General features: G+C 38.0%; 1 protein-coding gene across 3 annotated transcripts in view; it reads left to right on the top strand.

Moving 5' to 3' along the window:
* Nucleotides 1–16,836: 16,836 nt before the first annotated feature.
* The window catches only part of AKR1D1 (aldo-keto reductase family 1 member D1), a 42,254-nt gene continuing 33,083 nt past the window's right edge, over nt 16,837–26,007 (top strand). For all 3 annotated transcript variants that reach the window (XM_014345798.5, XM_055115421.2, XM_055115422.2), the window contains exon 1: nt 16,837–16,989. In XM_014345798.5, coding sequence (XP_014201284.1) covers nt 16,897–16,989 — 93 coding nt within the window. In that variant the 5' untranslated portion in view covers nt 16,837–16,896. The remainder of the gene's footprint in view (nt 16,990–26,007) is intronic.

The raw sequence follows: 26,007 nt of genomic DNA on the forward strand, positions 1-26,007 counted from the left end.
GGCAGGAGGCTCACTTGAGCCCAGGAGTCCAAGGTTGTAGTGAGCTATGATTGCACCACTGCACTCTAGCCTGGGTGACAGAGCGAGACCCTATCTCTAAAAAAAAAAAAAAAAAAGAAAGAAAGAAACTATAGGCTGGGCACAGTGGCTCATGCCTGTAATCCCAGCACTTTGGGAGGCTAAGGTGGGCGGATCACAAGGTCAGGAGTTCGAGACCAGCCTGGCCAATATGGTGAAACCCCATCTTTACTAAAAATACAAAAATTAGCCAGATGTGGTGGTGGGGCCTGTAGTCCCAGCTACTTGGGAGGCTGAGGCAGGAGAATTGCTTGAACCTGGGAGGCAGAGGTTACAGTGAGCTGAGATGGTTCCACTGCATTCCAGCCTGGGTGACAAAGTGAGATTCCATCTCAAGACAAAAAAAAAAAAAGTACATGAAATTAATCAAAGGCAAACTTGAACAGAGGCCAGATAAAGTAAAACTTTTATGGCAGGGGCTGCAGAAAAATCAAACGTATCCTTGCTAATTTCAAAAACTACCAGTTCTTTACTGGTGACACATGATTCCAGATGACATGGTTGCTCTACTGGATTACCCTGAGGGTGGTGTGATCCCCATATATGATTTTCTTTAGGGATGGTTTAGAAATGGAAAAATGTTAACTAATTTGGCAATTACTTTGGATCTATCACCTGTCATCATAATTGGTTGGTGCTTGTCATCCACACAGCACCAGGACTTAAGACAAATGGAACTGAAGTCATCTTGAGCTTTTCATTTATTTTGATGTATTTGAAGCACAGATATTGTTTTTAAGGAAATTACACGTTATGTAGGTTGTCTAAAAATAAAATGCATTTAAACTCATTTGAGAGAATACCTCTTAGTTTAACACATGTTAATATTTAAACTAAATCCATCCTGTAGCTGCTTCTTCCTGAAGACACCTGGCTGTAGGCCACTACAAGAAAGCATAATACTGTCATCAGATAACTTCTACAGTGGAAACTACTTCTGGGGCTAGAATATAAAAAACAAGAATCTTTTTTTATTTATTGTAGAGACAGGGGTCTCCCTATGTTGCCAAGTCTGGTCTCGAACTCTTGGACTCAAGCAATCCTCCTGCTTTGGCTTCCCAAAGTGTTGGGATTACAGGCATGAGCCACCATGCCTGGTCTAAAAAACAAGAATCGAAAGTTTTAATTCCTAGTTGCAGTAAAGAGAAAGACCATGCTCATAGCAGTGACAGCATTGGAAGTGGAGCCTTATCCATTTTATCGCCTAAAACGGAAGTAATGACTCTGGAAGAGATTGCCAAGAGAATAAAAAGAGGCTAATTCAGTTGGAAAAAAGGAAAAAAGAAACTAAGGCACTATGCAACCACATACACACACACACACACACACACACACACAATCAAAACATACCCCTCACCTGGTATAAATGAGTTGCTGCTACATCTCCACTGACAGTTTTAAGCCTTTTCATTCCTCTTGTTTCATCGATAAAAATGATGATACTAAATCATTGGATTGTCCCCACTTTCTGCCAGTGCTCAATCCTGATCAAACCTCTGATTCTTGAACTCTCTCAGAAAGAACCTTAGGCCAGGCCTGGTGGCTCATGTCTGTAATCCCAGCACTTTGGGAAGCCGAGGCAGGAAGATCACTTGAGCCCAGGAGTTTGAGACTAGCCTGGACCACATAGTGTGATCTCATCTCTATAAAAAAGACCTCAAATATTAGCCAGGCATGGTGGCATGTGCCTGTAGTACCGGCTACTCAGGAGGCTGAGGTGGGAGGATCACCCGAACCCAAAGAAGTCAAGGCTGCAGTGAGCACTCCAGCCTGGGTGACAGAGTGAGACCCTGTCTCAAATTTTTAAAAAATATAAAATAAAAATAACCTTAACGTAAAGGCTAAATTCTACAAGGAGCATCTTTTCACTCCCTCTTGCCAAGACACTCCCTGTTTCCCCAGAGTACGGTCTCCCTTGCTGCACCAAGCTCAATAAACGTAACCTTAACTACAAGATGTATTTATGGTAGTCTTTGATAGTGTGTGAGTGTTAATAGATGTGGAGGACCTTATCAAGATAAACCTGAGACTCTCTCTGCTATAAACAGATCTTTAACCCAGTAAGAATGTACATGCATTATCTGAGATCCTTTTTGTCTGTATCTGCTAGTACCCCCCACCACCCGCCTGACACTGCAATGTGTATGTTGAGTTGAATCTGAATCTGACCTCAGATTATTTGATTGAAGCCATTCAATGTAAGATTTATCTTGTGTTCCTAGAAATAACATCTCCAGAACTTTTTGGATTGTCTGGTCATAAGTTTATTGTTGTTTGAGATAAAGATGTCCAGTCTTCTAAAACTTGCTTCTGTTTTTCTGGGTGATTATCCAGTATCTTGAGTCTCATTTTTCTGTAACAGGAAAAGTCTATGGAGAGAGGATGAGCATAGGCCCAGTGAGTCCATCCTCCAGGTGGCCCAGGGCTGAAGAGTTCCAAGGGTCTCATTAGACTAGTGCCCTTTATATAAACTTTGCCTCAGATCTCTTTTCCAAAACTCTTCAAGGATTATTTCCTCAATCTTGTCTTTGTATCTCTGAAAATGTCTTTATTTTGTTTTATTTCCCCAGAGGCTTCACTGGTGATGACTTGTCTTTGGCCAGGTTTGGGAGACATGTAGTTTCACGAGCCCCACTCTAATCAGTCTCGGAAGTCTCCTGACTCTAAAATTCTGCCTCCTTTAGGCCAAATACCTACCTTTCTTCATGCTGTCTTGTTTCAGAGTCAATTCATGCAACTATCATTCCTTCTTTTTCTTTTCTTTCTTTTTTTTAGGTCAAGGGTAAAATGGATCTTTATCGATTTTAAGTGAAAAATAAAAATGGTATTATTTATAGTATACAGCATGATGTTCATGGACCTATCCTTCCAACTGGCACAGTTTACAAAGACAACCCGGGATTATAGTGGCCACTTTTAGAAATCTTTGGTATAAATAAGATTGTTCATTTGAGATGCCCTTTAGGAAAGCAAAACACAATTTTAACTGTCCAATGGTCTACTTTTTCTTTTTTCTTTTTTGCTCCCAGCCCCACCTGGTCTGTTTTCTTTAATTAAGATGAGGAGGCTTCCAAGTGCAATTTGCCCTTTAAAACTACCTCTCTAAAATACCCTTTAAGTCCACTGAAAAGTTTGAGAACTTAAAGCAGGCTCACGTGTGTCTCCGTCTGACTCCTATTCCCCTCCTTCTTGTTTGTATCTTTCCTTTTCCTCTCCAGATTTTGACTGGTGTGTGCATTTTAAACCTTGATCATATTCATATCCCTATGCCATATATTAATATTAATAGAAGACTTCTCAAACCCCAGAATGGACAGGAAAAGGTATATTGAAGAATTCAGACCTGTCATGACCACTAGCAATTATATTTTGATAAGATCAGAAGATACAAAAACTTGGTGAAAAAAATAATTAGCTTAATCATGAGAAGGATTTACAAATTAATGAATTTTTAAGGGAAATTTAATAATTTTTTTCAACAAAGAGACCTGTCAATATTTTAAACAAAGACGTTATGGGAAAATTAACAGTCCTATCCTAATTAAAAGGAAAAGCAAAAACATTAAACTTGTAAACTGTGTTGTCTTTTACAATTTCATCTTGCTAAAAGCTCGGAGTTTAAAGGAAATAATGAGAGATTTAATTGTGAGTTAAGCTAATGTCATTGGTTAGGGTTACAAGATTTAAAAAGTTGACTATACAGAGCTTTTGGCATAATTTAGAGTCAACTTTAGTTATTAATGCAGATGTTTATAAATTATATTTTAAAGGTTTATGTAATATTCTTGGTTAAAAAGGTAAATCTCAGCTTGAGTCAATATTAACTCCAACAAACTAGAGTTAATATTGGTTTAGAGACAAATAATATTGATTGAGAAATAACACTGTCTTTCCCCAGGTTTTGTCATATGAGAATTTTGTTAGCACAATATTTTCGTTTGTGCAAGACTGAAGTTTCTCAAGATTAAAATTTCCAAAATTCCTTTCGTTGGTCAAGTAAATATAAGATGACAAAAATACAAAATTGTATTCAATTAATTGAAATGGTCATAGCAGACGTCTTTTTAAAGGGTTTAATATTGTGAAATTTTTATACTGCTACAAATCATGAAGGCTTAATGTGCTGGCTAAAATTGTAATTTCCAGATCCTTAATTAGCTTTGATACCTTAGATAAAAGTTAAATTTAGCTCATTAATAAGTTATCACTGAATGCCCAAAAAGTATATTAGTAAGAAAAAGATACAGAAATTTAGTCACTAAACATAGTTTTAATTTGCCATTACTTCTTAAAATGGCTAAATTAAAAGTTTGTGTAAATGCTTTTAGAATAATGTCATATATTTATTTTTGCCACTTTATATTTGAGTTAATAATGTAACATGCGTATTCACTGAAAAAAAAGACAATTCTTGGCTTCATGTTCTTTAATTTTCTTTTCTATCTAAAGGCAATAGGATTATTTTTGTTAAATATGGCAATTAATGTAAATGGTACAATAGATACAAAAATATGTAAAATATATAAATATATAGATGGTACAAAAAATGATTTCTCTATTCAGGAAATTGTTGCAGAAAATTAAAATGGTAAATTCAATATGATAAGCATTATTTTATTTAATATATTTATAAAATTATATATTAAGACTAAAGTTAAAATCTTTCTGTTTATCATCTGTTTGTGTATTTATCTCTCTATGTCTAAATTCTTGCACATAGAGCAGTATTAGTAAATTATTTACTACAATTTGTTACGTGAATAGTGAACCAAAAGGAGAAAATTATAATTTGTGTTTTTCTGTAAAATGACTCAGTCATTTTTTGTCACAGATGTACCTTTTTTAGCACTATAATATTCTATTAGCCCTCATTCCTTTGGACATGCTTTTAAATTATTTTAACAAAACAAAACAAAAAAACCCTCACAGCTTAAAAGAATTAAAAGTTTCTACTAATTATTGTTTCTTGTTATGGTGTGTTTTCAAATATTGCCTGGAGAGAACAAACATTTGGGTAACTATTACCTGCCTCTAGAGACTGTCTCATGTTTTTATACCTCTTCTTCTCTGAAAACTCTTCATTTTGCATTCCCCAAATTTAAGCCCCAAATTCAGGCCCCAAATTCAGAAAAATAAGAGGATATGGACAATGGAGTTAATTTACAGCTGGACTTTCCACCTGTAAACTCTTTGTCTCTAGGTCTCCTGGATGACATTTTGACACTCAGACAAGATAAGGGCAGTTTTATGATATGCTGGTTAAAGGGTAAAGCTCCCCCTGGTGATCCCGCACCCCCAAGGTCAGTTTCTTTACTGATGATGTGCAACAGGTCAAACCAGCTGAGTTAGCTAGGCTTGATTATGTGGCTCAAGAGAGAAAAATTCCTGCTGGGAAGCTTGGTTTTGAGTTCTAGCCTAAGCTAATGTATTCCTCACACAGATCTTGGCGGTTCAATCTGGAAACTTGGTGTGCTGCGTGTGAATACAGATGCTGGGAAGCTTAGCCTGGGATGCCATCTCTCTGACCCCTAATGCTTGGCTGAACTCTTCTGCTGCACTCGGTCTTTCCTCTGTAAATCACAGCATTGCATCACTATACGCTGGAGTCTGGTGAGTACTCACAGATGTCTCAGCTTGGAAAATCTTTTCTGTGAAGATGTCTTTTTATGACTAAGCTATCATTAAATTTCTCGAAGGGTTCCCTAGGTACCACAAAGATTTATTTTAAAAATAAGTAAAAATAATCAGATTTGTCATTCTCCAAATTTTCACCAATTTGAAACTATTGTGCAAAATTTAAGATGAACGACGGGTAGCTTGATAAATCACAGCAAAAGTTCACCTTTCCAGATTAATTATGTATAAGTAAAATACATTAATACAAATATGTACCCATCAGTTTTGTACTTTTCAGGTTAAAAGAAATATACCTATGTTTAAATAGGTATATAATAGTTATATAATAATAGTTATTAATCATAGTTATATAATAATAACTGCCAAAATAACTATTAAAAGACTTTTTTCCCAGTATTTTAGATGTAAATATTCTTGTCAATTGTAAACAATTACAGTGCACTTTATGGGATAAATTAAATGCCTTGGAGATAGATTATGGCATCATTGTTTGTCTCTCCTTCATATATAACTATCCACAGCTTTAGTACCTTGGACCCAACAACTCTCCTTCCCTACTCAAGCAAGAAAAATGCCTTGATTATTTAACCTGTATTAGGAAATTATCAGTGCCCTATACAGACCTTTGTATATTCCCTTTGTATGGCATGGGTTAACCTCTATTGACCTTCTTATCTGGAGATAAGGACAAATGCTTATCTCCAGAACTGCCTAGAGAATGACATTGACTCTTGTCAATACTAGGGAATGTATTAACTAAATATGTATTAATTAAAGGTAAATGATGTTATATAACCATGGATCTGTGAGTTGTTTTCAGGGTAGCATGTACCAGCCTGTCAGCAATATTTAGTATTAATAATTGCATTTATAGTTTCCACTGGTTTCAGTGGAGCTTGAGGGACTAAGTCTGGTCACATATTGGAATATGTCTATGCAACTAGCTCACTGTAAGACACACCCTCCTTGAGCAGGCTCTGGGCTTTCTGGTACCAAGGTGCTCACACAGGTCACTGGTGTTTTAATACCTGAAGACAAAGCATAATCAGAACAACCATGTGGTGTGAAAGTAAGGAAGTCTTCACCTGAGATCTCTAGACACTCCCAATGCATTTTCTTCTCCTGCTATTGCTTTATATGTTGCCTGTAATAAAGTACAAACTGGGTCCTATGGATCCCTTCAGGAATCAAACACTTGATCAAAATAATTAATGTATCTTTTGATAACCCTAATTGAATTATGTTCATTGGTAGTTCATACTTAAACATAAAAGCTGGAGATTGTCAGGCAAGCTATGCTATTACTGATTCGAATTCACTCTTGGCATATGAGCCTTTCTCAAAAGTCAGTTGACTTCAGATAACTGAGTTAACTAACCTCAAGTGGATCTGCCAGTTAGCATAAAATGAAAGAGCAATTATTGGTCCAATCAATATTTCCCAGCAAGTTTTGGTCATTCTTTACTTATTTTTAGGATGGATTGAGACTTTTTCTTGCCAGACCATCATTAAAGACTTTGAATGCTTTTCCTTTTACTCAAAAACTGTATTGTTCTTATACCCAATCTTCAGGAAAATGTAGAGAAAATAAAGGATTACTAAAACTAAAAATTGTCAAAGTTCTAAGAGTCACTGGAACTTACATGTAAGTTCCTACAGTATTCCATTTATCTTCATGACACAGGCTCTCCCCTTAAGAGTTAATAACAGACCATGCCATGCGTTTCAGAATTTTGCTCTGATCCTAGTCGTTGCCCCACTGCAAGTTGACATAACTAAATACTACATCTTATCATTAAACGGATACAAGCTGCCTTTTCAAAGTAACCATTTACACAATCTTTGAGCCTGAAACCTGGAGATTTTGTCTTCTGGAAGAGAAAGCAAAGGAAGATTTGCCTTGAACTTTGACTAACAGGACTGTATCAGGTACTGTTACTAATTAACACTGTGGTGAAACTCTAAGATAGTAATCCCTGCATTCATATTTTCAGTTCAAAAGACATACATCCTTTTTCCTAGATCAGGGGACTTCCATTTCACTGGTAGACCTCAAGCTGAGAATTCTTTGAACTCTACCAGAAGCAGACAATCCTCTAAAGTAACAGTTGATTCAAAACCCTCCATTGAAGCTAATGATTATGTAAACTAGATAGCTTTTACTAAAATCTCTGGAACAAGATTAATTTTAAGATAATTTAATACACTTTTCCTTTTGATTTTTTTTACTATGGATCTTGCCTAATAGCATATGTTGAAGCTCTCCAGTGACTGGGTCAAGAGTTCTCAGTCTGTTCTCCTATACATTTTTTTTTAAACTTCTAAGCCTCTGTGGTCTTTTCTTGTGGCATTTCAAGAGAAAGAAAACATTCTTATACATTTTTCTCAGACCTTAGTTACTGCTGTAAATCTGATTGGTGGATCAATATCCATTTGACCCCGCTGGGGGAAACATATGTCATAGATGTTTCTTTAAATATTGTCAAGATAGATGTTCTTATACAAATTTCTTCTAGTACTGAAATGTCTCTCACATTATGAGTCCCAACCTTCAACCTTGTAAAAATTGGACTTTACCTCCACATTACAAAATACATCTTATTAGATCATTAACTAAACCCAGGAACTCCGCTCCACTCTCTGCAATGGTCAGTTGCTCTCTTCAGAGTCACTGTATCCTGCAGGAATTATTTAACTTCACTCAGAAAATATGTCCAGCATTAGGGTCCAATGATTAGTTCTCTGTTTTGAAGATACATAATGTTTATACTGTCCTTTGAGTCCATGCCCTACCAAAATACTATTCCTTATGTGTACACTACCACTGGAAACCCATCAAACAGTTTAAATTCATTACGCAGGGTCTGAATGGATAACAACATATTTCATCTTGATTTCCTCTTCACTAACCAAGAGGGAGTTTATGCCAGAACAAACATACATATCTACATATGTATTTGCATACCTTGGTGCAAATACATATGTACAAGAATAGACTCCGCTGGATTTTTTAGCGCATTTTTGAGATCTGGGTTTGGTTATCTAGTCCAGTGGATGAACAGTCTTCTACCAAAGTCATAATAATTTCTTTTTCTGGCAAGTGCCTGTATCACAGTTGTCCAATGCATCCTGTCTAGATTCTTAAGTGCTACTGTGTAATCACTTTTACATTACATGATGCAAACACTCATTCTATAATATTTGGTTGCTGCAAAAGTAGTTGTGGTTTTTCCCATATAAAAGTAATGGCAAAAACCACAGTTATTTTTGCACCAACCTTAGAAGGCTCAGAAGGAACTGACACTTGTCCAGTCTAGAGGCAACCTTTCCCAGATAATCTAATCAGCAGGATCCTGACAATGCAAAGGTCTTGAACATCAAAGATTATTGTCCCACAGTCTGACTTTGTCTTTCCTGATATCTATCAGCAGACAGTGGCCTAGTTTCTACCACTAGGCTATGATGTTTCTTCCCTGCTAAACATAAATAATTTCATAGAATATCAATATTACATGAGGACTCTTCATGACCATGATGGAATAAGAAAAAAATAAGTCCATTCTGTAATTATACCTGAGCAGAGGTACTATGCAACCACAAGAATAACCAAATATCCCATCTTCAGCCAACATGGGTGACTGCTACTTTTTCTCCAATGGCAATGCTAGCTATGCTCTATTTATTCAACCTTCTAGAAATAAATTATTAAGATATCCAATCACTGTATTGGCCCAGTGTTAAGAGGGCACACATACACCCACAAAATATAGCTGTGTCCTGGAATCTTTCCCCAAATCACCTAAGATAAGCCCAGTTTCTACAATGAGCTCTTCCCATCTCCGTCTTACTAAGACTCCATGCTTCTATGTAGAGTGCAGTCTTCTTGCTGCAGGGAGTTTATAAAACTAACTTCATTGGTTACATGTATTTTTCTAATGGTCCTGGACTGATGTCTTCAACAAGTGATTGACTAAATGGCGCTAAAATGTCATCTAAAGTATCTGACTTAAGATATACTCTAGACATTTTTATTATCCTTTTTATTAATGGTAATAATAATTAATTATGCTAATAGTAATAATAAATAATACTAATAATTTAGTAAAATTTATTATTGATAATAGCTCTCCAGTAAACAGGTCAAATCAATTTTCATCTCTGATACAGTAACAAGCAAACATTTTTCTACCATCAGATCTACAGAGAGAAGAGTATCTAATACTGTGAGCATATTATATACGAAGGTTTCAATTTATTTTCATTTAATTATGACTAGTTTGGATTAGTCATTTTTGTAATCCCTTTAAATATGTTGTCATTGATCAATGTATCTACCCTGTTATCACTTTATTGGAGGGAGTAGAGTGTAGTGACTAAAAGCATGGGCTCTGGAGTCAGACAGCCTGGCAGTTCTTCCAGTTACCAAGCAATTTTTGACAAAAACTGTTTTGGACCTCAAGACTCTTCCTATAAAACAGGAATAATAATATTACCCACTGCATTCCTTTCTAAGGGCTGCCATAACAAATTACCACAAACTAGGTGGCTTAAAACAAACAAACAAAAATTATTCTAGCACATTTCTCGATGCTAGAAGTTTGAAATGAAGACATCAGCAAGGCCATGCTCCCTCTGAAGTTTCTAAGGAAGAATGCTTCTTTGCCTCTTCCTTTCTTCTAGTGGTTGCCAGCGATCATTGGCATTCTTCGGCTTGTAGATGCATTACTTCAATTTCTGTCTCTGTCATCACATGTCATTCTTCCCTAAGCCTCTATGTCTCTGTTTTCTCATCTTACAAGAACACCAGTCATTGGATTTGGGCTTACCGAAATCCAATAGTAACTTATCTAATTATACCTGCAAAGATCCTATTTCTAAATAAGGTCACATTCTGAGGTTTCAGATAGACCTGACTTTGGGGGGACACTAAATGACCCAGTATATTCACCGCATAAGATTGTTGTGAAAATTAAAGAAGCCATGTAAAGTACATAGTAAATATCAAACTTAATCTTATTATTTGTCAATATAATTTTTATGGATTTATGGCCACAAAGAAAGTATAATTCACAAGCAACTTTTTTGTTGAATGAAAATAGGAGCTGTTTTAGGTCAATTTATTTCGAAAATATTAATATATAAAGAGTAACTTGAAACATTTCTGATGAGAAAAGCAATGTAATATTTAGATTCCCATCAATTTAGTAAGGATGTATAATACATTAAAAATTAAGAAACATGTGAGGGTTCTAGTTCCAAATAAGATGGAGTTTCCCACTGAATACAACTCTAAAGCCTGCCTTCTACAATGAGAACGTTAACATTCTATGCCATTTAAACAGGACCCAGGGAGATTGAGGCTGCAGTGAGCTGTGACTGCATTACTGCACTCCATCCTGGAAAACAGAGCAAGACCCTGTCTCAAAAGCAAACAAACAATAACAACAAACAAACAAACAAAACCAGGACCCAGGATCTCATAACCTAACATTCAAAAAGTTCTCAATAACCAAAAGACACCAAAGCCAAGATGTCATAGATGTTGTACATACTTATATGGTGAAAACTTTAAGGCAGTGATTACAAAAGTTCCCCAGGAAACAATCAAGAACACTCTTGAAGCCAGTGCAAAAGTAGAGAGTCTAAGGAAAGAAATAAAGCATACTTAAAATAACGAAATGGAAATTTCAGAAATGAAAAACATATCTGACATTTAAAACTCACTGGAGTGGAAAGATGACTAAGCCTAAGAGACCTGTGGGACACCATCAGTCATACAAACGTATACATAATAGCAGTACAAGAAAGAGAGGAGAGAAAAAAACAAAACACTATTTTTTGAAGAAATAATGGCCAAGAAACTTTCCAAATTAGGTGCAAATCATGACACTACGCATCCAAGAAGCTCAGTGAACTCCAAGAAGGACACAGCCAGAGATCCACAGAAAGACACATTACTGTCAAACTGTCAAAACCTGAAGACAAAATCTATGTAACAATAATAACATAAAGGAGTAGGTTGATGGAGTTTTTAAAGGATCAAAATGTTTGAATACTATTAAAACTGGGTTAGTATTAATTCAAACTTGATTGTTACAAAGTTAAGATGCTAATCATAATCCCCAGGGTAACTCCAGCGCTATGGACTGAATAGCGTCCCCCTAGATTTCACAGGCTGAAACTTGAATTCCCAGTGTGATGGTATCTTGAGATGGGGCCTTTGAGAGGTAATTAGGTTTATACCAGGTCATGAGGGTGGGTTCCTCATGATGGGCTTGGTGTCCTTTTAAAAAGAGACCACAGAGCTCGCTTACTCTCTGTTTCTCCTCTTCCCCACCTCCCCAGCCTCCAACACACTGTGAGAACACAGCAAGACAGCCATCAACAAGCCAGGAAGAGAGCTCTTAACAGAAACTGAATTGGCTGGCACCTTGATCTTGGACTTCACAGCTTCCAGAACTGTGCAAAATAAATGGCTGTTGTTTAAACCACCCGGTCTATCATATTTTATTATGGCAGCCCAAAATAAGACACCCAGAAAACAATTTAAATATACAAAATAATCCTGCAGGAATTTTAAACACACAAACTGATTCTAAAACATATATCGAAAGTAAAAGAGAAAGAATAGCTAAAATACTTTTGGGCAAGAAAAATAAAGTCTGAAAATTATACTATATGGTTTTAAGGTTTATGATAAAGCTACAAAAATCAAGACAGTGTGGTATCAATGAAAGAAGAGACAAATAGATCAGTGAAGCCTATTTCTATGTGGAGTTCACAGAAATAAAGCAAAAAAAAAATCAATGAAACAAAGTAGAAAGTCATAGACCCACCAATATATGGCCTTTTATTTATTATTTATTTATTTATTTATTTTATTTTATTTTTTTAAATATATGGTTTTAATGTTGAAATATTTATCATATTATAGTTTTTAGAAACTTGGACAATTATCAATAAAAACAGGGCTGGTCTTACGATTTACTAGAGTATATGGCTGCTCGCTTGCCTTTTATTTTTAACAATGGTGCAAAAGAAATTCAGTGAAGAAAGCACAGATTTTTCAACAGATGTAATTGAAACAATAAGCCATCCTTATTCAAAACAAAACAACTAAATCTCTTCAATTATACAAAAATTTATTCACGATGAACCATAGGTCTAAACAGAAAATATTAAACTATATAACTTTCAGAAAAAAAAAACAGAATTAAATTTTTGTGACCTGGGGTTAGATACTTAAAGCACAATACAAAGAAAATGACAAACAAACATTACCAAAATTAAAATATTTTGTTCTATGAAAGATACAGTTAAGAGAATGAAAAGACAAGCTACAGACTGAGAAAAAATATTTGCAAACTACATATCCAGTAAAAAACACACATCAGGAATTTACCAAGAAATCTAAAAATTCAACACTAAGAAGACAATTCCATCTTAAAAATGAGCAGGAGATTTAAATAGGCACTTCACCAAGAGGATATACAGACGGCAAATAAGCATAAGAAAAGGTGGGCCAGGCGTGGTGACTCATGCTTGTAATCCCAGCAGTTTGGGAAGCTGAGATGGGAAGAGGATCATTTGAGCCCAGGAGTTCAAGACCAGCCTGAGCAACATAGTAAGACCCCTGTCTCTACAAAAAAATTTTTAAAAACCAGCCATGCATGGTGGCACACACTGATAGTCCCAGCTGCTCAAGTGGGTAAAGCAGGAGAAATCACTTGAGCCCAGGAGGTAGAGGCTACAGTGAGCTAGCTATAATCATGCCACTGTACCCCAGCCTGGGGGATGGAGTGAAACCCTTTCTCTCTAAAAACCAAAAAAAAGGAAAAAAGAAAAATGTGTTCAACATCATCAGCCACATGGGAAATGCAAATTAAAATAACAATGAAATAACACAACAAATGTACTAGAAGGCTAAAATAAAAAATACTAAGTGCTGTCAGGATACAGAACAACTGCAACTCATGTGCATTGCTACTGGGGAGGCAAAATGGTAGTCATTCTGAATGGCCGTTTGGTGGTTTCTTATAAAGCAAAACATACATTTGCCACATTACCTGATAATCTCACTCCTGGGTATTTACTATAGAGAAATGAACATTTAATGTTCATACAAAACCCTGTACATAAGTGTTTAGAGCAGCCCTATTCAAAATCACCAAAAACTGAAAACAAACTAAACATCCTTCAGTTGGAGAATAGAGAAACAAACTACGGTGCACATATATAATAGATTACTACTCAGCACTAAAAAAAATAAACTGTTGACACAAGCAACAATCTGGATGAATTTCAAAGGCATTATGCTGAGTGAAAGAAGCCAATCTCAAAAAAGTTTATATTGTGTAATTCAATTTTTATGATAATTTCAAAAAATAAAACTATGGTGATTGAAAACAGTGATTTCTATGGATTAAGGGTTAGGGGAGGGTGTGATAGGATAGAGTTCTTTGGGTTATAGCACTTTTCAGTATCCCAATTGTGGTGGTGGTTACAAAAATCTATATATGTGTTAAAATGCATAGAACTAAATAGCAAAAACGCAGTAATAATAAAAATAACAAACACATGCTAATCAACATTTTAGCACACAAAGGTGCACAGTAAGCATTTGTTGTATCAATTTAAAAATGATATTGAAGACCATTACTGCCATGTTCCACATTGCCACAGCCTAGTTTAAATTACTGTGTCTATTTGAATACTGAACATGTTATATATACGTTATGTGTTAATGTGTACATAAGCAAGAATGACTGTTGGAGGGAGGGCAAGTCAATTATAGACAAACTTTATTGCTGAAATACCTGGAGTTCAGTCAAGATTGTGATGCTCCCTGCACAGAATGCCAATCACTAAGTCAACAAGGATTGCCAGAGAAGAAGGCTTTAATCTAGTCCTGCAGCCAAGGAAAGTGGGAGTTCAGTCTCAAATCTGTCTCCCTGACTGACCAAAATTGATCTGTTTACATAGCAGGGAAGGTGCGAAAAGAAATTAGGGAGGGATAAAGAAGAAATCCTGATGAGTCAGGTATTTGGTATCTCAATATCAGGATGTGGTGATCTAGTGAGTTTCAGTCCCTTGCCTGAGGGTCAGTTTCCTGAGGAAAAAACTCAGTTAAGACATAAGTTTCAAGTTTTAAGACAGAAGGCCCATTTCTATGTTTATTCAAAAATCCATAAATATGGGACAATTTGGCCAGTTTCAACTTCAGGACATTTTAACCATTGTGGACTCAGTGACCTGTGAAGTGTACAGGCCAAGGAAACTTCCTCTTTGCCTTCTGAAGTTTCACTGAAAAATCAACTCACAAAAGGCAGATTAATTGGAGAAAAGGTATTCAATTTTATTTAACTATGTGTTTACACAGGGAGAACCACAGAGTGATTACCCACCCACAACGGGGTTTAGAAGCTTATTTACTGGCAAATCAGGTTATGGGAGAGGGGAAAAGAAGAATTCTGTTGAGGGGATCACTAGGGAGAATGAATGGATCAGGGAGTAGAGATTACCTTGTACATTACCTTGTGAAAGGGTTTGTTCAGGAAAGGTTACATTCTTAGTCTTACAGGGAGAGGAAGAAAAAAGAATTGTTCCTTTTGGTGGGTCTGGATCTTAGGCAGATAAAGGAACTTCACTTTGGGAGAGGTGGTAGGGAGTAGAGGTCAGAGAGACCTTGAGGCTTTTCCAGTTCAGTATGTCAAAGTGCCATATTTTGGGTATCAGTTTCTGACTCCCAACACATTCTTGGTCTTCTTTTTTTGTAATGGATCATGAGATAACAGGGAGGGGAAAAAGAACAATTGTCCTCCTTGGTGGGTCCATCCTATCTTTATGTAGACAGGGGAAAGTCTCTTCCAGAGCCCATTGATCTCTAAGGGTCTTTACTTCAAAATCTTCATTATACTAGGGAGCCATATGTTGGGGTGGAATTTCCTGCCTCCTTCAACCCCCAGCTCCAAATTTGGAAATGGCTTCTAATTTTTTTAAGGAAATGTCTTTCATTTCCTTTGGCCACTGTGATTGATTTCATGATGGATCCATGAACCAAGAAAGGCAATCAAGGCCAACAAGTTTCAATTTCGGGACTACTGTTTGAGCTACTGAGAAAGTAAAATCTCTTTTTCGTTGTTTGAGCTGGAAACCTTGTCACTCCAAGGACAGTCAGTAAACACTTTTCAATGTTAAGGGAACTGAGAGAGAGAGAGTTTCCTGAGAGAACAGGAAGGCAGAGAGACGAATGAGAAGTGAGAAATTGGTCCTGGCCATGTTATTGTTCCTCTAGTCCAGTTTAACTGGTGATAAGCTTAACTTGTGATAAAGATCCTAGATCCCTTTCCAGTCCTGCTGCATCCAAATCTCCCGGGAAGTCCTAGAAAATGTCTAGTCCCCCCTGAAGCTAGCCCTACTGCCAGAATTTGAGGAATATGAACCAATAAATTTCCATTATACTTTAAGAGAATTTAAGATAGATGTGTGTATTAGTTCATTCTCACACTGCTAATAAAGACAACCGAGACTGGGTAATTAACAAAGAAAAAGAGATTTAATGGACTCACAGTTCCACATGGCTGGGGAGGCCTCACAATCATGGCAGAAGGTGAAAGAGGAGCAAAGGCATGTCTTACACGGCAGGAGGCAAGAGAGCATGTGCAGGGGAACTGTCCTTCATAAAACCATCAGATCTTGTGAGACTTATTCACTATCACAAGAGCAGCATGGGAAAAAAACACCCCCATGATTCAATTACCTCCCACTGAGTCCCTCCCAATGACATTGGGGATTGTGGGAGCTACAATTCAAGATGAGATTTGGTTGAGGACGCAGCCAAACTATGTCAGTCTCTTATTTGCCAACAAAAGCATCCTAACTGATAAAGGCCAGACAGATTTGTTTCTTTTTGTTTTTTCAATCTTTTGTTGTGAAGAAGTAAGCATAAACTCTCAATAGGTTATGTTTTACAAGCCTCTGATGAAGTTCAAAGGACAACCATGCTTAGGATTTCCAGGACAACCTGGAAAAAAAAACAGGTTGAGAAATAGGTGTGTTAATCTCCCTTCCCTCTGCTCCTCCCTCTGGCCTTCCTTTCTTTGATGGAATAGGCCCTAGGACACCTTCCTAAAAAGACTCCCTGTGGTGTTCAGAATCACTCCTACAATCAGGTTCTCCACAATGGATCTCAGTGCTGCAAGTCACCGCATACCTCTAAGTGATGGAAACAGCATTCCCATCATCGGACTTGGTACCTACTCAGAACCTAAATCGGTAAGCTTATCTTTTCTCTCTTTGCTTGCTTGTTTGTTTCTTTTAACATTTGCCTATAGCATAATCTGCAATTTATTTTAAGCAGATCTCATTGACTTACTTTTTGTAGTAATGGAAGCAACCTCAATTTGTAATAATGAAAGGACAACTATTTACTGAATAGGTATTGAGCCAAAGGTTAAACTAAATCAATTCATGATTAAAAATTAGTTTGGATAAGAGAAGGAGAACTTTCTGCTTCCTTTACTGAAATTTAGCTAAATGCTGATTACTAGAGTGAACTGAGCCACATGAAATTCGTGTGTTTATGACTTGTGTTTTTTTTATATTAGATAATTTTTAGTTCAGTCTAACAAACACCTAGTGAATACTTGCCACGCACTAAGCACTAGGCGATAGAAGTGTCATATATGAGGAAAACAATGTCTCTGTTATCTAGGGATTAAAAATCAAATAGAGGGGGCAGATTCTTGACAACTAATTGTAGAATGACCAAGATGAGGATCAATGCTATTCTAGAACTCTCTGTAAACAGTCTCTGAAAGCATATGTATTGGTCCATTCTCATGCTGCTATTAAAGACATACCCTAGAGACTGGGTAATTTATAAAGGAAAGAGGTTTAATTGACTCAGAGTTCAGCATGGCTGGGGATGCCTCAAGAAACTTACAATCATGGCAGAAGGGAAAGAAAACACGTCCTTCTTCATAAGATGGCAGCAAGGAGAAGTGCTGAGCCAAAGGGGAAAAGCCCCTTATAAAACCATCAAATGTCATGAGAACTCACTCACTATCCTGAGAACAGCATGGAAGTAACCTTCCCCATGATTCAATTACCTCTCCCTCGGTCCCTCCCACAACATGTGGGGATAATGGGAACTACAATTCAAGATAAGATTTGGGAGGGGACGCAGCCAAACCATATCAGCATAGAAATGGAAATAATTAAATTTGACCATGAAGATTGAAATGGGCTTCCTTTAAAACATAGTAAAGTTTCAGCTTATGAGAATATCTGTTCCTTGTTGCAGTTCAATATTAAATGCTGATTACGAGAATAAACAGTGACATGTGTAGAAATGCTACTGAAATTTGAGTGGTCATGTATGAATGAACTATTTGAAGCTGAGCATGAATGTACCAGACAGAGAAGCACAGCTAAAGCAGGACATTTTGGCAATACGAAGTATAGAGACATTTTAGTTAGACAGAGAAGGATATATGATATATCCAGTGAATGCCAAGCCCATAGTGCCTGGCACAGGGAGTTAATGGTGATGGCAGCTGAATCTGAAAATGCAGATTAAGACAGGGATTACCAAGGACCTTGAACACCATGCTAAGGAGTTGGAACTCTGTTTGTTTGTTTAAGGCAGGGTCTTACTCTGTCACCCAGGCTGGAGTGCAATGATGCAATCTTGGCTCACTGCAACCTCTCCCTCCCAGACTCAAGCAATCATCCTGACTCAACCTCCTGAGTAGCTGGGACCACAGGCAGGTGCCACCATGCCCAGCTAATTTTTGTATTTTTTGTAGAGAAGGGGTTTCATCATATTGCCCAGGCTGGTCTTGAACTCCTGGGTTCAAGCGATCCGCCCACCTCAGCCTCCCAAAGTGCTAGAATTATAGGCGTGAGCCACTATGTTCAGCCAGGAGTTGGAACTTCATTCTATAGTAATGAGACATCATCTAAAGTTTAGAAGCAAAGAAAGAGCATCACTAGATCTGTGTTTTTGAAAGATAAAACTCAGGTTGTAGCATGGAGAATGGAAGGCAGATGAGGAGAAATAAACTACCCATAGCAAGAGTAGTTAAAACTTGGATCACAATCCCACATGCCACTTCAATTGCACACCTCCCTTGTTTTTGGTAATGCAATGGAAAATTACTCTTGGAACAATTATATGAGTTTGATCCTTGGCCCCTTTCTCTTCTTTCTTTGCACAATGTCTCTTTATGATCTCATTCATAATCTTGGCTCCAACCACATATATGCAGAGATTCTCGAAGCTATATTCTCTATTGTTTGTTGTATCTCCCCCATGTAAGTCCCTTACAGGAGATAACTATTGTTCAAAGATGAAAGAAATGATGAGCAAGTCTAATTATGGGGTACAAGCTATGGAGAAGGCATGGCCTAGAAAGTTAGATGGGGGAATATTCCTTCCTGAGTGGCTCTGGTTGGGACTGCTGTAGTTGCAGCAAGTTTTCAGAATCTGAATGAGCCATGGGGCAAAGGAGAAGTGCAGTCCAAGCTCTTGGTGAGTACCTAGGAGAAGCCTAAAACACCCACTACATTTTGCCCCTGAGCAAAGGGAGGTGGGGGTGCAGGGCTCAGAACCCATTTCTCAGGAATGTGCCATCCTTTAAACATTCCTTTTATTTTATTTATTTTATTTTTATTAGAGGCAGGTTTTTGCTATGTTGCCCAGGCTGGTCTCAAACTCCTGGGCTCAAGTGATCCACCTGCCCCAGCCTCCCAAAATGCTCGGATTACAAGCGTGAGCCATGACACCCGGCCCTAAACATTCCTTACTTTCTCTCCAATGCCCATTAAATTCCCCTTTTCTGATCACCCAGGGAACTTTGTTTCACCTGAGGAAAGCAAAGCCTTGCTCTTATACCAAGTAATTTTTTCAGATCTGGTTTTAAGCTGAGGACAGGGTGAAGGTCTCATAAGCTCTACCTAAGGGGACCAGGGGCCAGGCAGAAAGCATAAATGAGTAGTTTCAGAGAGTTAAGTCTTTTCTCCATTTTGTCCTACTTCCCCATTCTGATACTAGACATGAGTGCAAGCAATGCCTTATTTTCCTCTTTATTTCTACAAGAAAAAAGAAAAAACACAAGCAACTAACACTCGGGGGACTATTATTGAGAATATAATAGACATCACACTACAAGAGGGTGGCAGCTTGTCCTCCAGTACAGCCAATCATCATGAATAATAATCCAGTTGTTGGCCAGTCTTCTAACACTTTTTGGAGAATGCTGTAAAGTAATTATTAATTTGTAAGCAACAGCAACTCATTCAGATTTTGGATGACATCTGGATGGCATGCTGTCTTGTCCAACTTGTGTCCAACCACAAATGTGCCAATTACATCTTACAATGGATTTCCACTGACCCACCCAAACTTACGTTGTAGTGGATCTTACATAACCCAGCTCATAATGGGCAGCTCTGGCCACACAGTCACATCATGTCCCATGGTCAGATGTACTATCTCTACAGGACTCAGCAGCAATGTCAACAATGTAGATGGCGTGACTTGCTCCAGAACCCTAGAGGCTTACCTTGTAATTCTCCAACTGGGGCTTGCCATAAACTCCATGCCACATGTAAACAATAGGGCCTGCTGGGTCATATGGCCCAAGTGGCAAGGATACTTGTGGTAAAGTCTAGAGTTCTGCTGAGCCCCTCCCCATTCTGGGCCTAATGAAACCTGGTGTATTCATGTCACACAGTAAATGGGTAGGAATAGTACTGCAAGTATGGAATATGCTGCCTCTGGAGCCTGAGGGCGCCTTTTGGGTACTGTGCTTTCTTCTTAATGCTTTTCCTAGTATACAGCCATACCTATGACTTTATCTTGAAAGAACTTCCATCAGCCTTTCAATAATCCATTTTTTAAAATTCTTAATAAAGACGAGGTATCTCTATGTTGCCCAAGATGGTCTGAAACTCCTGAACTCAAGCAACTCTCCCACCTTGGCCTTCAAAATTGCTGGGATTATAGGCATGAGCCACTGTGCCCAGCCCAGTAATCCATGCTGACTGCTTTGGTTTCTTTAAATTATGCAATGCACTTGTTGGCTGCCTATGTAACTTGCCTTTAGGGTAGGGTTGCCAGATTCAGCAAGTAAAAATATAAGATGTCCAGGTAAATTTGAACTTCAGATGAACAATGAATAATTTTTAAATATAAGTATGTTCCATCCCATTTAATATTTGGAATATGCATATACAAAAATTCTTGCCCATTTGAATTTCAAATGTAACTGAGCATCCTGTATGTTGCCTGAAAACTCTAGGGATTTCCTGTCTAATTAACCATCTCTGCAAAGCATCTCTGTGGGTTATGCTCTTTGGATACCACTCATTTTGATAACAGTGCCCACTTCACTTCTGAAGTTAGTACTACCATGTAGCCTCTATTATTTTAAAATTCCATCATGCCTAGTTTTTAAAATAAGGACAGGATCTCACTATGTTGCCCAGGCTGGTCTTGAACTCCTAGGCTCAAGCAATCCTCCTGTCTTGGTCTCCTGAAGTGCTGATGTTAGAGGTCTGAGCCACCACACCTGGCCCCTAATTTTTTAGTAAACCTAGTTTTTCAACATCTCTCACAGTCTGCCTTGTCTACAGAGGACAGCCGTAATTGAGCTCAACAACTCTGGTGTTTTTGTTGCTAAAGCATTGCTGTCTCTTTGATAAAAGGAGTGTTCTCTGGGCCCTGCTGCAAAACATAGATCATCTGTGGATTTCCAGCCTTACATAGTATATCTACTATAGTGGGCTCCCTTCTCTGAGCTTCCTGAGCCCTCTTTTGACCATCTGCCATGGTATTTCTGGAATGTCTACTTCATGTATGTGGATGTCACTTTTTCCAAGATTTCAAGAGTTATGCCGGCAGTGTGTTAGCACTGTTTCCTGAGGTGTTAAGTCACGTATCAGAAGATGGTGTTTCCATATCAATAAACTCTCCTTTATCCAACTTGAAATTCCACCTTCCTCTTGATGCTGCACCCCAAGATCCACTCTCACACACACTCTCCACCTCCATTGCATGGTGTCTTGGTGTGCAGCTCCCTCAGTGTATCACCCTCTTTCTTCCTTTATCCAGCCAGGAGATCTCATAAGGGATAATATCCAAAATATAAAAGGAACTCCTACCTTTTTTTTTTTTTTTTTTTTTTAGACAGACTTTCACTCTTGTTGCCCAGGCTGGAGTGCAATGGTGTGATCGATCTCGGCTCACCAAAACCTCCACCTCCCGGGTTCAAGCAATTCTCCTGCCTCAGCCTCCTGAGTAGCTGGGACTACAGGTGTGCACCACAACACCCAGCTAATTTTTGTATTTTTAGTAGAGATAGAGTTTCACCAAGATGGCCATGCCCAGCTAATTCTGTATTTTTAGTAGAGACAGGGTTTCTCCCTGTTGATCAGGCTGGTCTCGAACTGCCGACCTCAGGTGATTCACCTGCCTCGGCCTCCCAAAGTGCTGGGATTACAGGCATGAGCCAACAAGCCCAGCCAAGAAGTCCTACCTTTTATATTTAGAAGGATATATTCTAACGTGACTGCATGGCTGTGAAATTAGTCTCCCTACCAAGTGATATTCACTGGAAGCCCTCTCTTGGAACAACTAATTATTGGTCTGGTGACTAGGAGGCAATATGCAGGTCGATCCTGCCTGGAGCACGTGTTCCAAGGCAGCAGCTTCTGCTTCGTTTTCAAAGGACACAGGGAATGCTGGACATTAACATGGAGGAGCAGTGCTGGATCATTTCTGCTGATTTACCTTCTTCCTTCTACCTAATTCCTTCTTGCTATGTCCGATATGCTACTGATGCGTCCATTTAATTTTAGATATCTTATCAGATTTTTGTTTGCTTGTTTGTTTTGTTTATAGAATTGCTGTGTTTGGTTCTTTCCTAAATCTTCTAGGGCACTTTTCATAGTTTCCTGTCCTCTACAGAGATTTTCAAGTTTATTTCTTTGTTTTTAAATTTAATTTTCTTTTTTTTTTATTTTAATAGAGATGGGGGTCTTCTTCTGTCACCCAGGCTGGACTGCAGTGGTGCAATCGTAGCTCACTGAAGATCTCAACTCCCGGGCTCAAGCAATCCTCCTGCCCCTGCCTCTCGAGTAGCCAGGACTACAGACAGGTGTACATCACCATGCCTGGATAATTTTTTAATTTTTGTTTTTATTTTATTATTTTATTGTAAGACAGGGTCTTACTATGTTGCCCAGGCCAGTCTCAAACCCCTAGCATCAAGCAATTCTGCATCAGCCTTCCAAAGTGCTGAGCTTATAGGCATGAGCCACCATGCCCAGCCTCAAGCTTATTTCTTTAATCAAAACAATCATAGTTATTTTAACTTTTGACTAATAATTCCAATTTTTTATTGTGGTATTACTCTGTGACTGAATTATTTCATTTAGTATAATGTTCTCCAGGTTCATCCATGTTGTTGTGTACTGCAGAATTTCCTTCTTTTTTGAGGCTGAATAATATTACATTGCCTATGTACCACATTTTCTTTACCTGCTCAACTGTCAGTGAACATTTAGGTTGTTTCCATATCTTAGCTATTGTGAATAATGCTACAGTGAACATGGAAGTGCAAATATTTCCTCAAGATAGTGATTTTATTTCCTTTGGATATATACCCTGAAGTAGGATTGCTGGATCATATGGTAGTTCTATTTTTAATTGTTTTTCTTGACCAACATGTTCTAATATATCTTTAATTTTTTTAGGAACCTCCATACTGTTTTCCACAGTAGCTGCACCATTTTACATTTTCACCAACAGTGTACAAGAGTTCTAATTTCTCTACATCCTCACCAATAATTGTTACCTTTCAGTTTTTTGATAATAGTCATCCTAATGGGTGTGAGGTGTTATTTCATTGTAGTTTTGATTTGCATTTCCCAGATGGATAGCGATATTGATATTTACATACCTATTGGCCATTTGTATGTCTTCTTTGGAGAAATGTCTACTCAAGTCCTTTGTCAACTTTTTAATCCGGTTAGGTTTTTCTTTGGGGTTTTTTGTTTTGTTTTGTTTTTTTGTTTTTGTTTCTTTGCTATTGAGTTGTAGAAGTTCCTTTTAATTATATCTTGGATATTAACCCCTTGTGAGATATACAGTTTGCAAGTATTTTCTCCTATTCCGTAAGTTGCCTTTTAACTCTGTTGAGTATTTCCTTTTCTGTGCAGAGGCTTTTTAGCTTGATGTAGTACCAACAACCTATTTTTGCTTTTGTTTCTTATGCTTTTGGTGTCATATCCAAGAAATCATCGCCTACCCCAATGTCATGATGCTTTTTCCCTTATATTTTCTTCCAGGAGCTTTACAGTTTCTGGTCTTAAAAATCTTTAATCCATTTTGAGTTGACTTTTTGCATATGGTGTAAGATACAGGTCCAATTTCACTCTGATGACAGTTCCAATATTAGGATCTATGGTTCTGTTTAGGCTCTCAGTTGCTTCTGCCAGTCTTCCTTTATGGAACTTTGTTTTCTGGGGTACCTGAATTCTTCAGCTGTGTGCAGGTTAATACTACTTTTAAAAAAGTATTTGTGAGCGAGCATCAAGGGTGAAAAACAAGTATTTTCCTTCAGACAGCATTTGTGTGTGTTTGCTCCAGGTTCCCTGGAGGCATTGCTACCCAGTGACGATGTTAAACTGGTCAGCAGACTCCGGCTACATAGGTTATGAATTCTCCCAGGGACTGGAGGTGGCCACAGCCTGTTAGGGAGTTTTTTTACTTTCCTTTTTCATCTCCTACACCTCTCATTTCTGCATTCAGACTTTCCCATAAAATTTAGTTTGAATTAATAAATGCCTACTGTCTTTTCAGCACTTTTATGGTAATCTTTTCAAAAGTTTTAATCTAGCTTTTTTTTTTTTTTTTCTTTTATTGAGACAGGGTCTTGCTCCATCACCCAGGCTGAAGCGCAGTGGCATGATTACGGCTCCCTGCAAATTCTGCCTCCCAGGCTCAAGCGAGTCACCAGACCCGGCTAATTTCTGTATTTTTTATAGAGATGGGGTTTTGCCATGTTGCCCAGGCTGTTCTCAAACTCCTGGGCTCAAGCGATCCTCCCACCTCAGCCTCCCAAAGCGCTGGGATTACAGGTGTGTGCCACTGCGCCAGCATAATCCAGCATTTTTAATTTTCTTAAGTAGAAGGAGATGCTGTCAGCCATTTTAGGAAACCAGATTTTTTGTTTTACTGTTCAGTGAGATTGTCTTTAATTGTGGAATCAAATTTTTATATTTTAGATTCTCCTGTCATATCATTTATGTGGTATCCTATTTGATCTTTCCGATTTTTTTCAAAACTGGTTTTCCTAAAAAATGTGTCAGAATTTATGTAGAATTTCTTTGTGCCACATTTAAGAATTACAAAGTGTGGGCCGGGTGCAGTGGCTCACGCCTGTAATCCCAACACTTTGGGAGGCTGAGGCGGGCAGATCACAAGGTCAAGAGATCGAGACCATCCTGGCCAACATGGTGAAACCCCGTCTCTACTGAAAATACAAAAATTAGCTGGGCTTGGTGGCACACACCTGTAGTCCCAGCTGCTCGGGAGGCTGAGGTAGGAGAATCGCTTGAACCCGGGAGGCAGAGGTAGCAGTGAGCTGAGATCATGCCACTGCACTCCAGCCTGGTGACAGAGTGAGACTCCGTCTCAAAAAAAAAAAAGAAAAAAAAAAGAATTACAAAGTGTGGTCCTCATGTCCACAGTCCCAACTAGTTCCTCCATACTGATGAGAATTAAGTACAAAATAGTAATACATCTCACTGCTGCTTCTGCCTTCTGAGGGACAATATTTTTCAGCAAGTATATAAATATAAACATATAAATAAATAAGTAAATAGTAGATATCCAGTAAGTAAATATCCAGCTTTTAGAAGAGACTCCCTGGTGATAGCTGAATAATTGAAGATTTTTCACTACTATAACTTGCTTCTGCGCCATAATCCTTATTAAATGAGTCATCATCCAAATATACAGCACCATGGTGGACTACACTCCTACCTTAGCCCTTGCCTTTGCCACTTTCTTTCTTTTTCTTTTCTTTCCTTTTTTTTTTTTTTTTTTTTTTTTGAGACAGAGTCTTGCTCTGTCACTCAGGCTGGAATGCAGTGGCATGATCTCAGCTCACTGCAACCTCTGCCTCCCAGGTTCAAGAGATTCCCCTGCCTCAGCCTCCTAAGTAGCTGGTATTACAGGTGTCTACCACCACGCCTGGCTACATTTTGTATTTTTTAGTAGAA

The sequence above is a fragment of the Pan paniscus genome, chromosome 6 (assembly GCF_029289425.2).
Source record: "Pan paniscus chromosome 6, NHGRI_mPanPan1-v2.0_pri, whole genome shotgun sequence".
Taxonomy (NCBI): domain Eukaryota; kingdom Metazoa; phylum Chordata; class Mammalia; order Primates; family Hominidae; genus Pan; species Pan paniscus.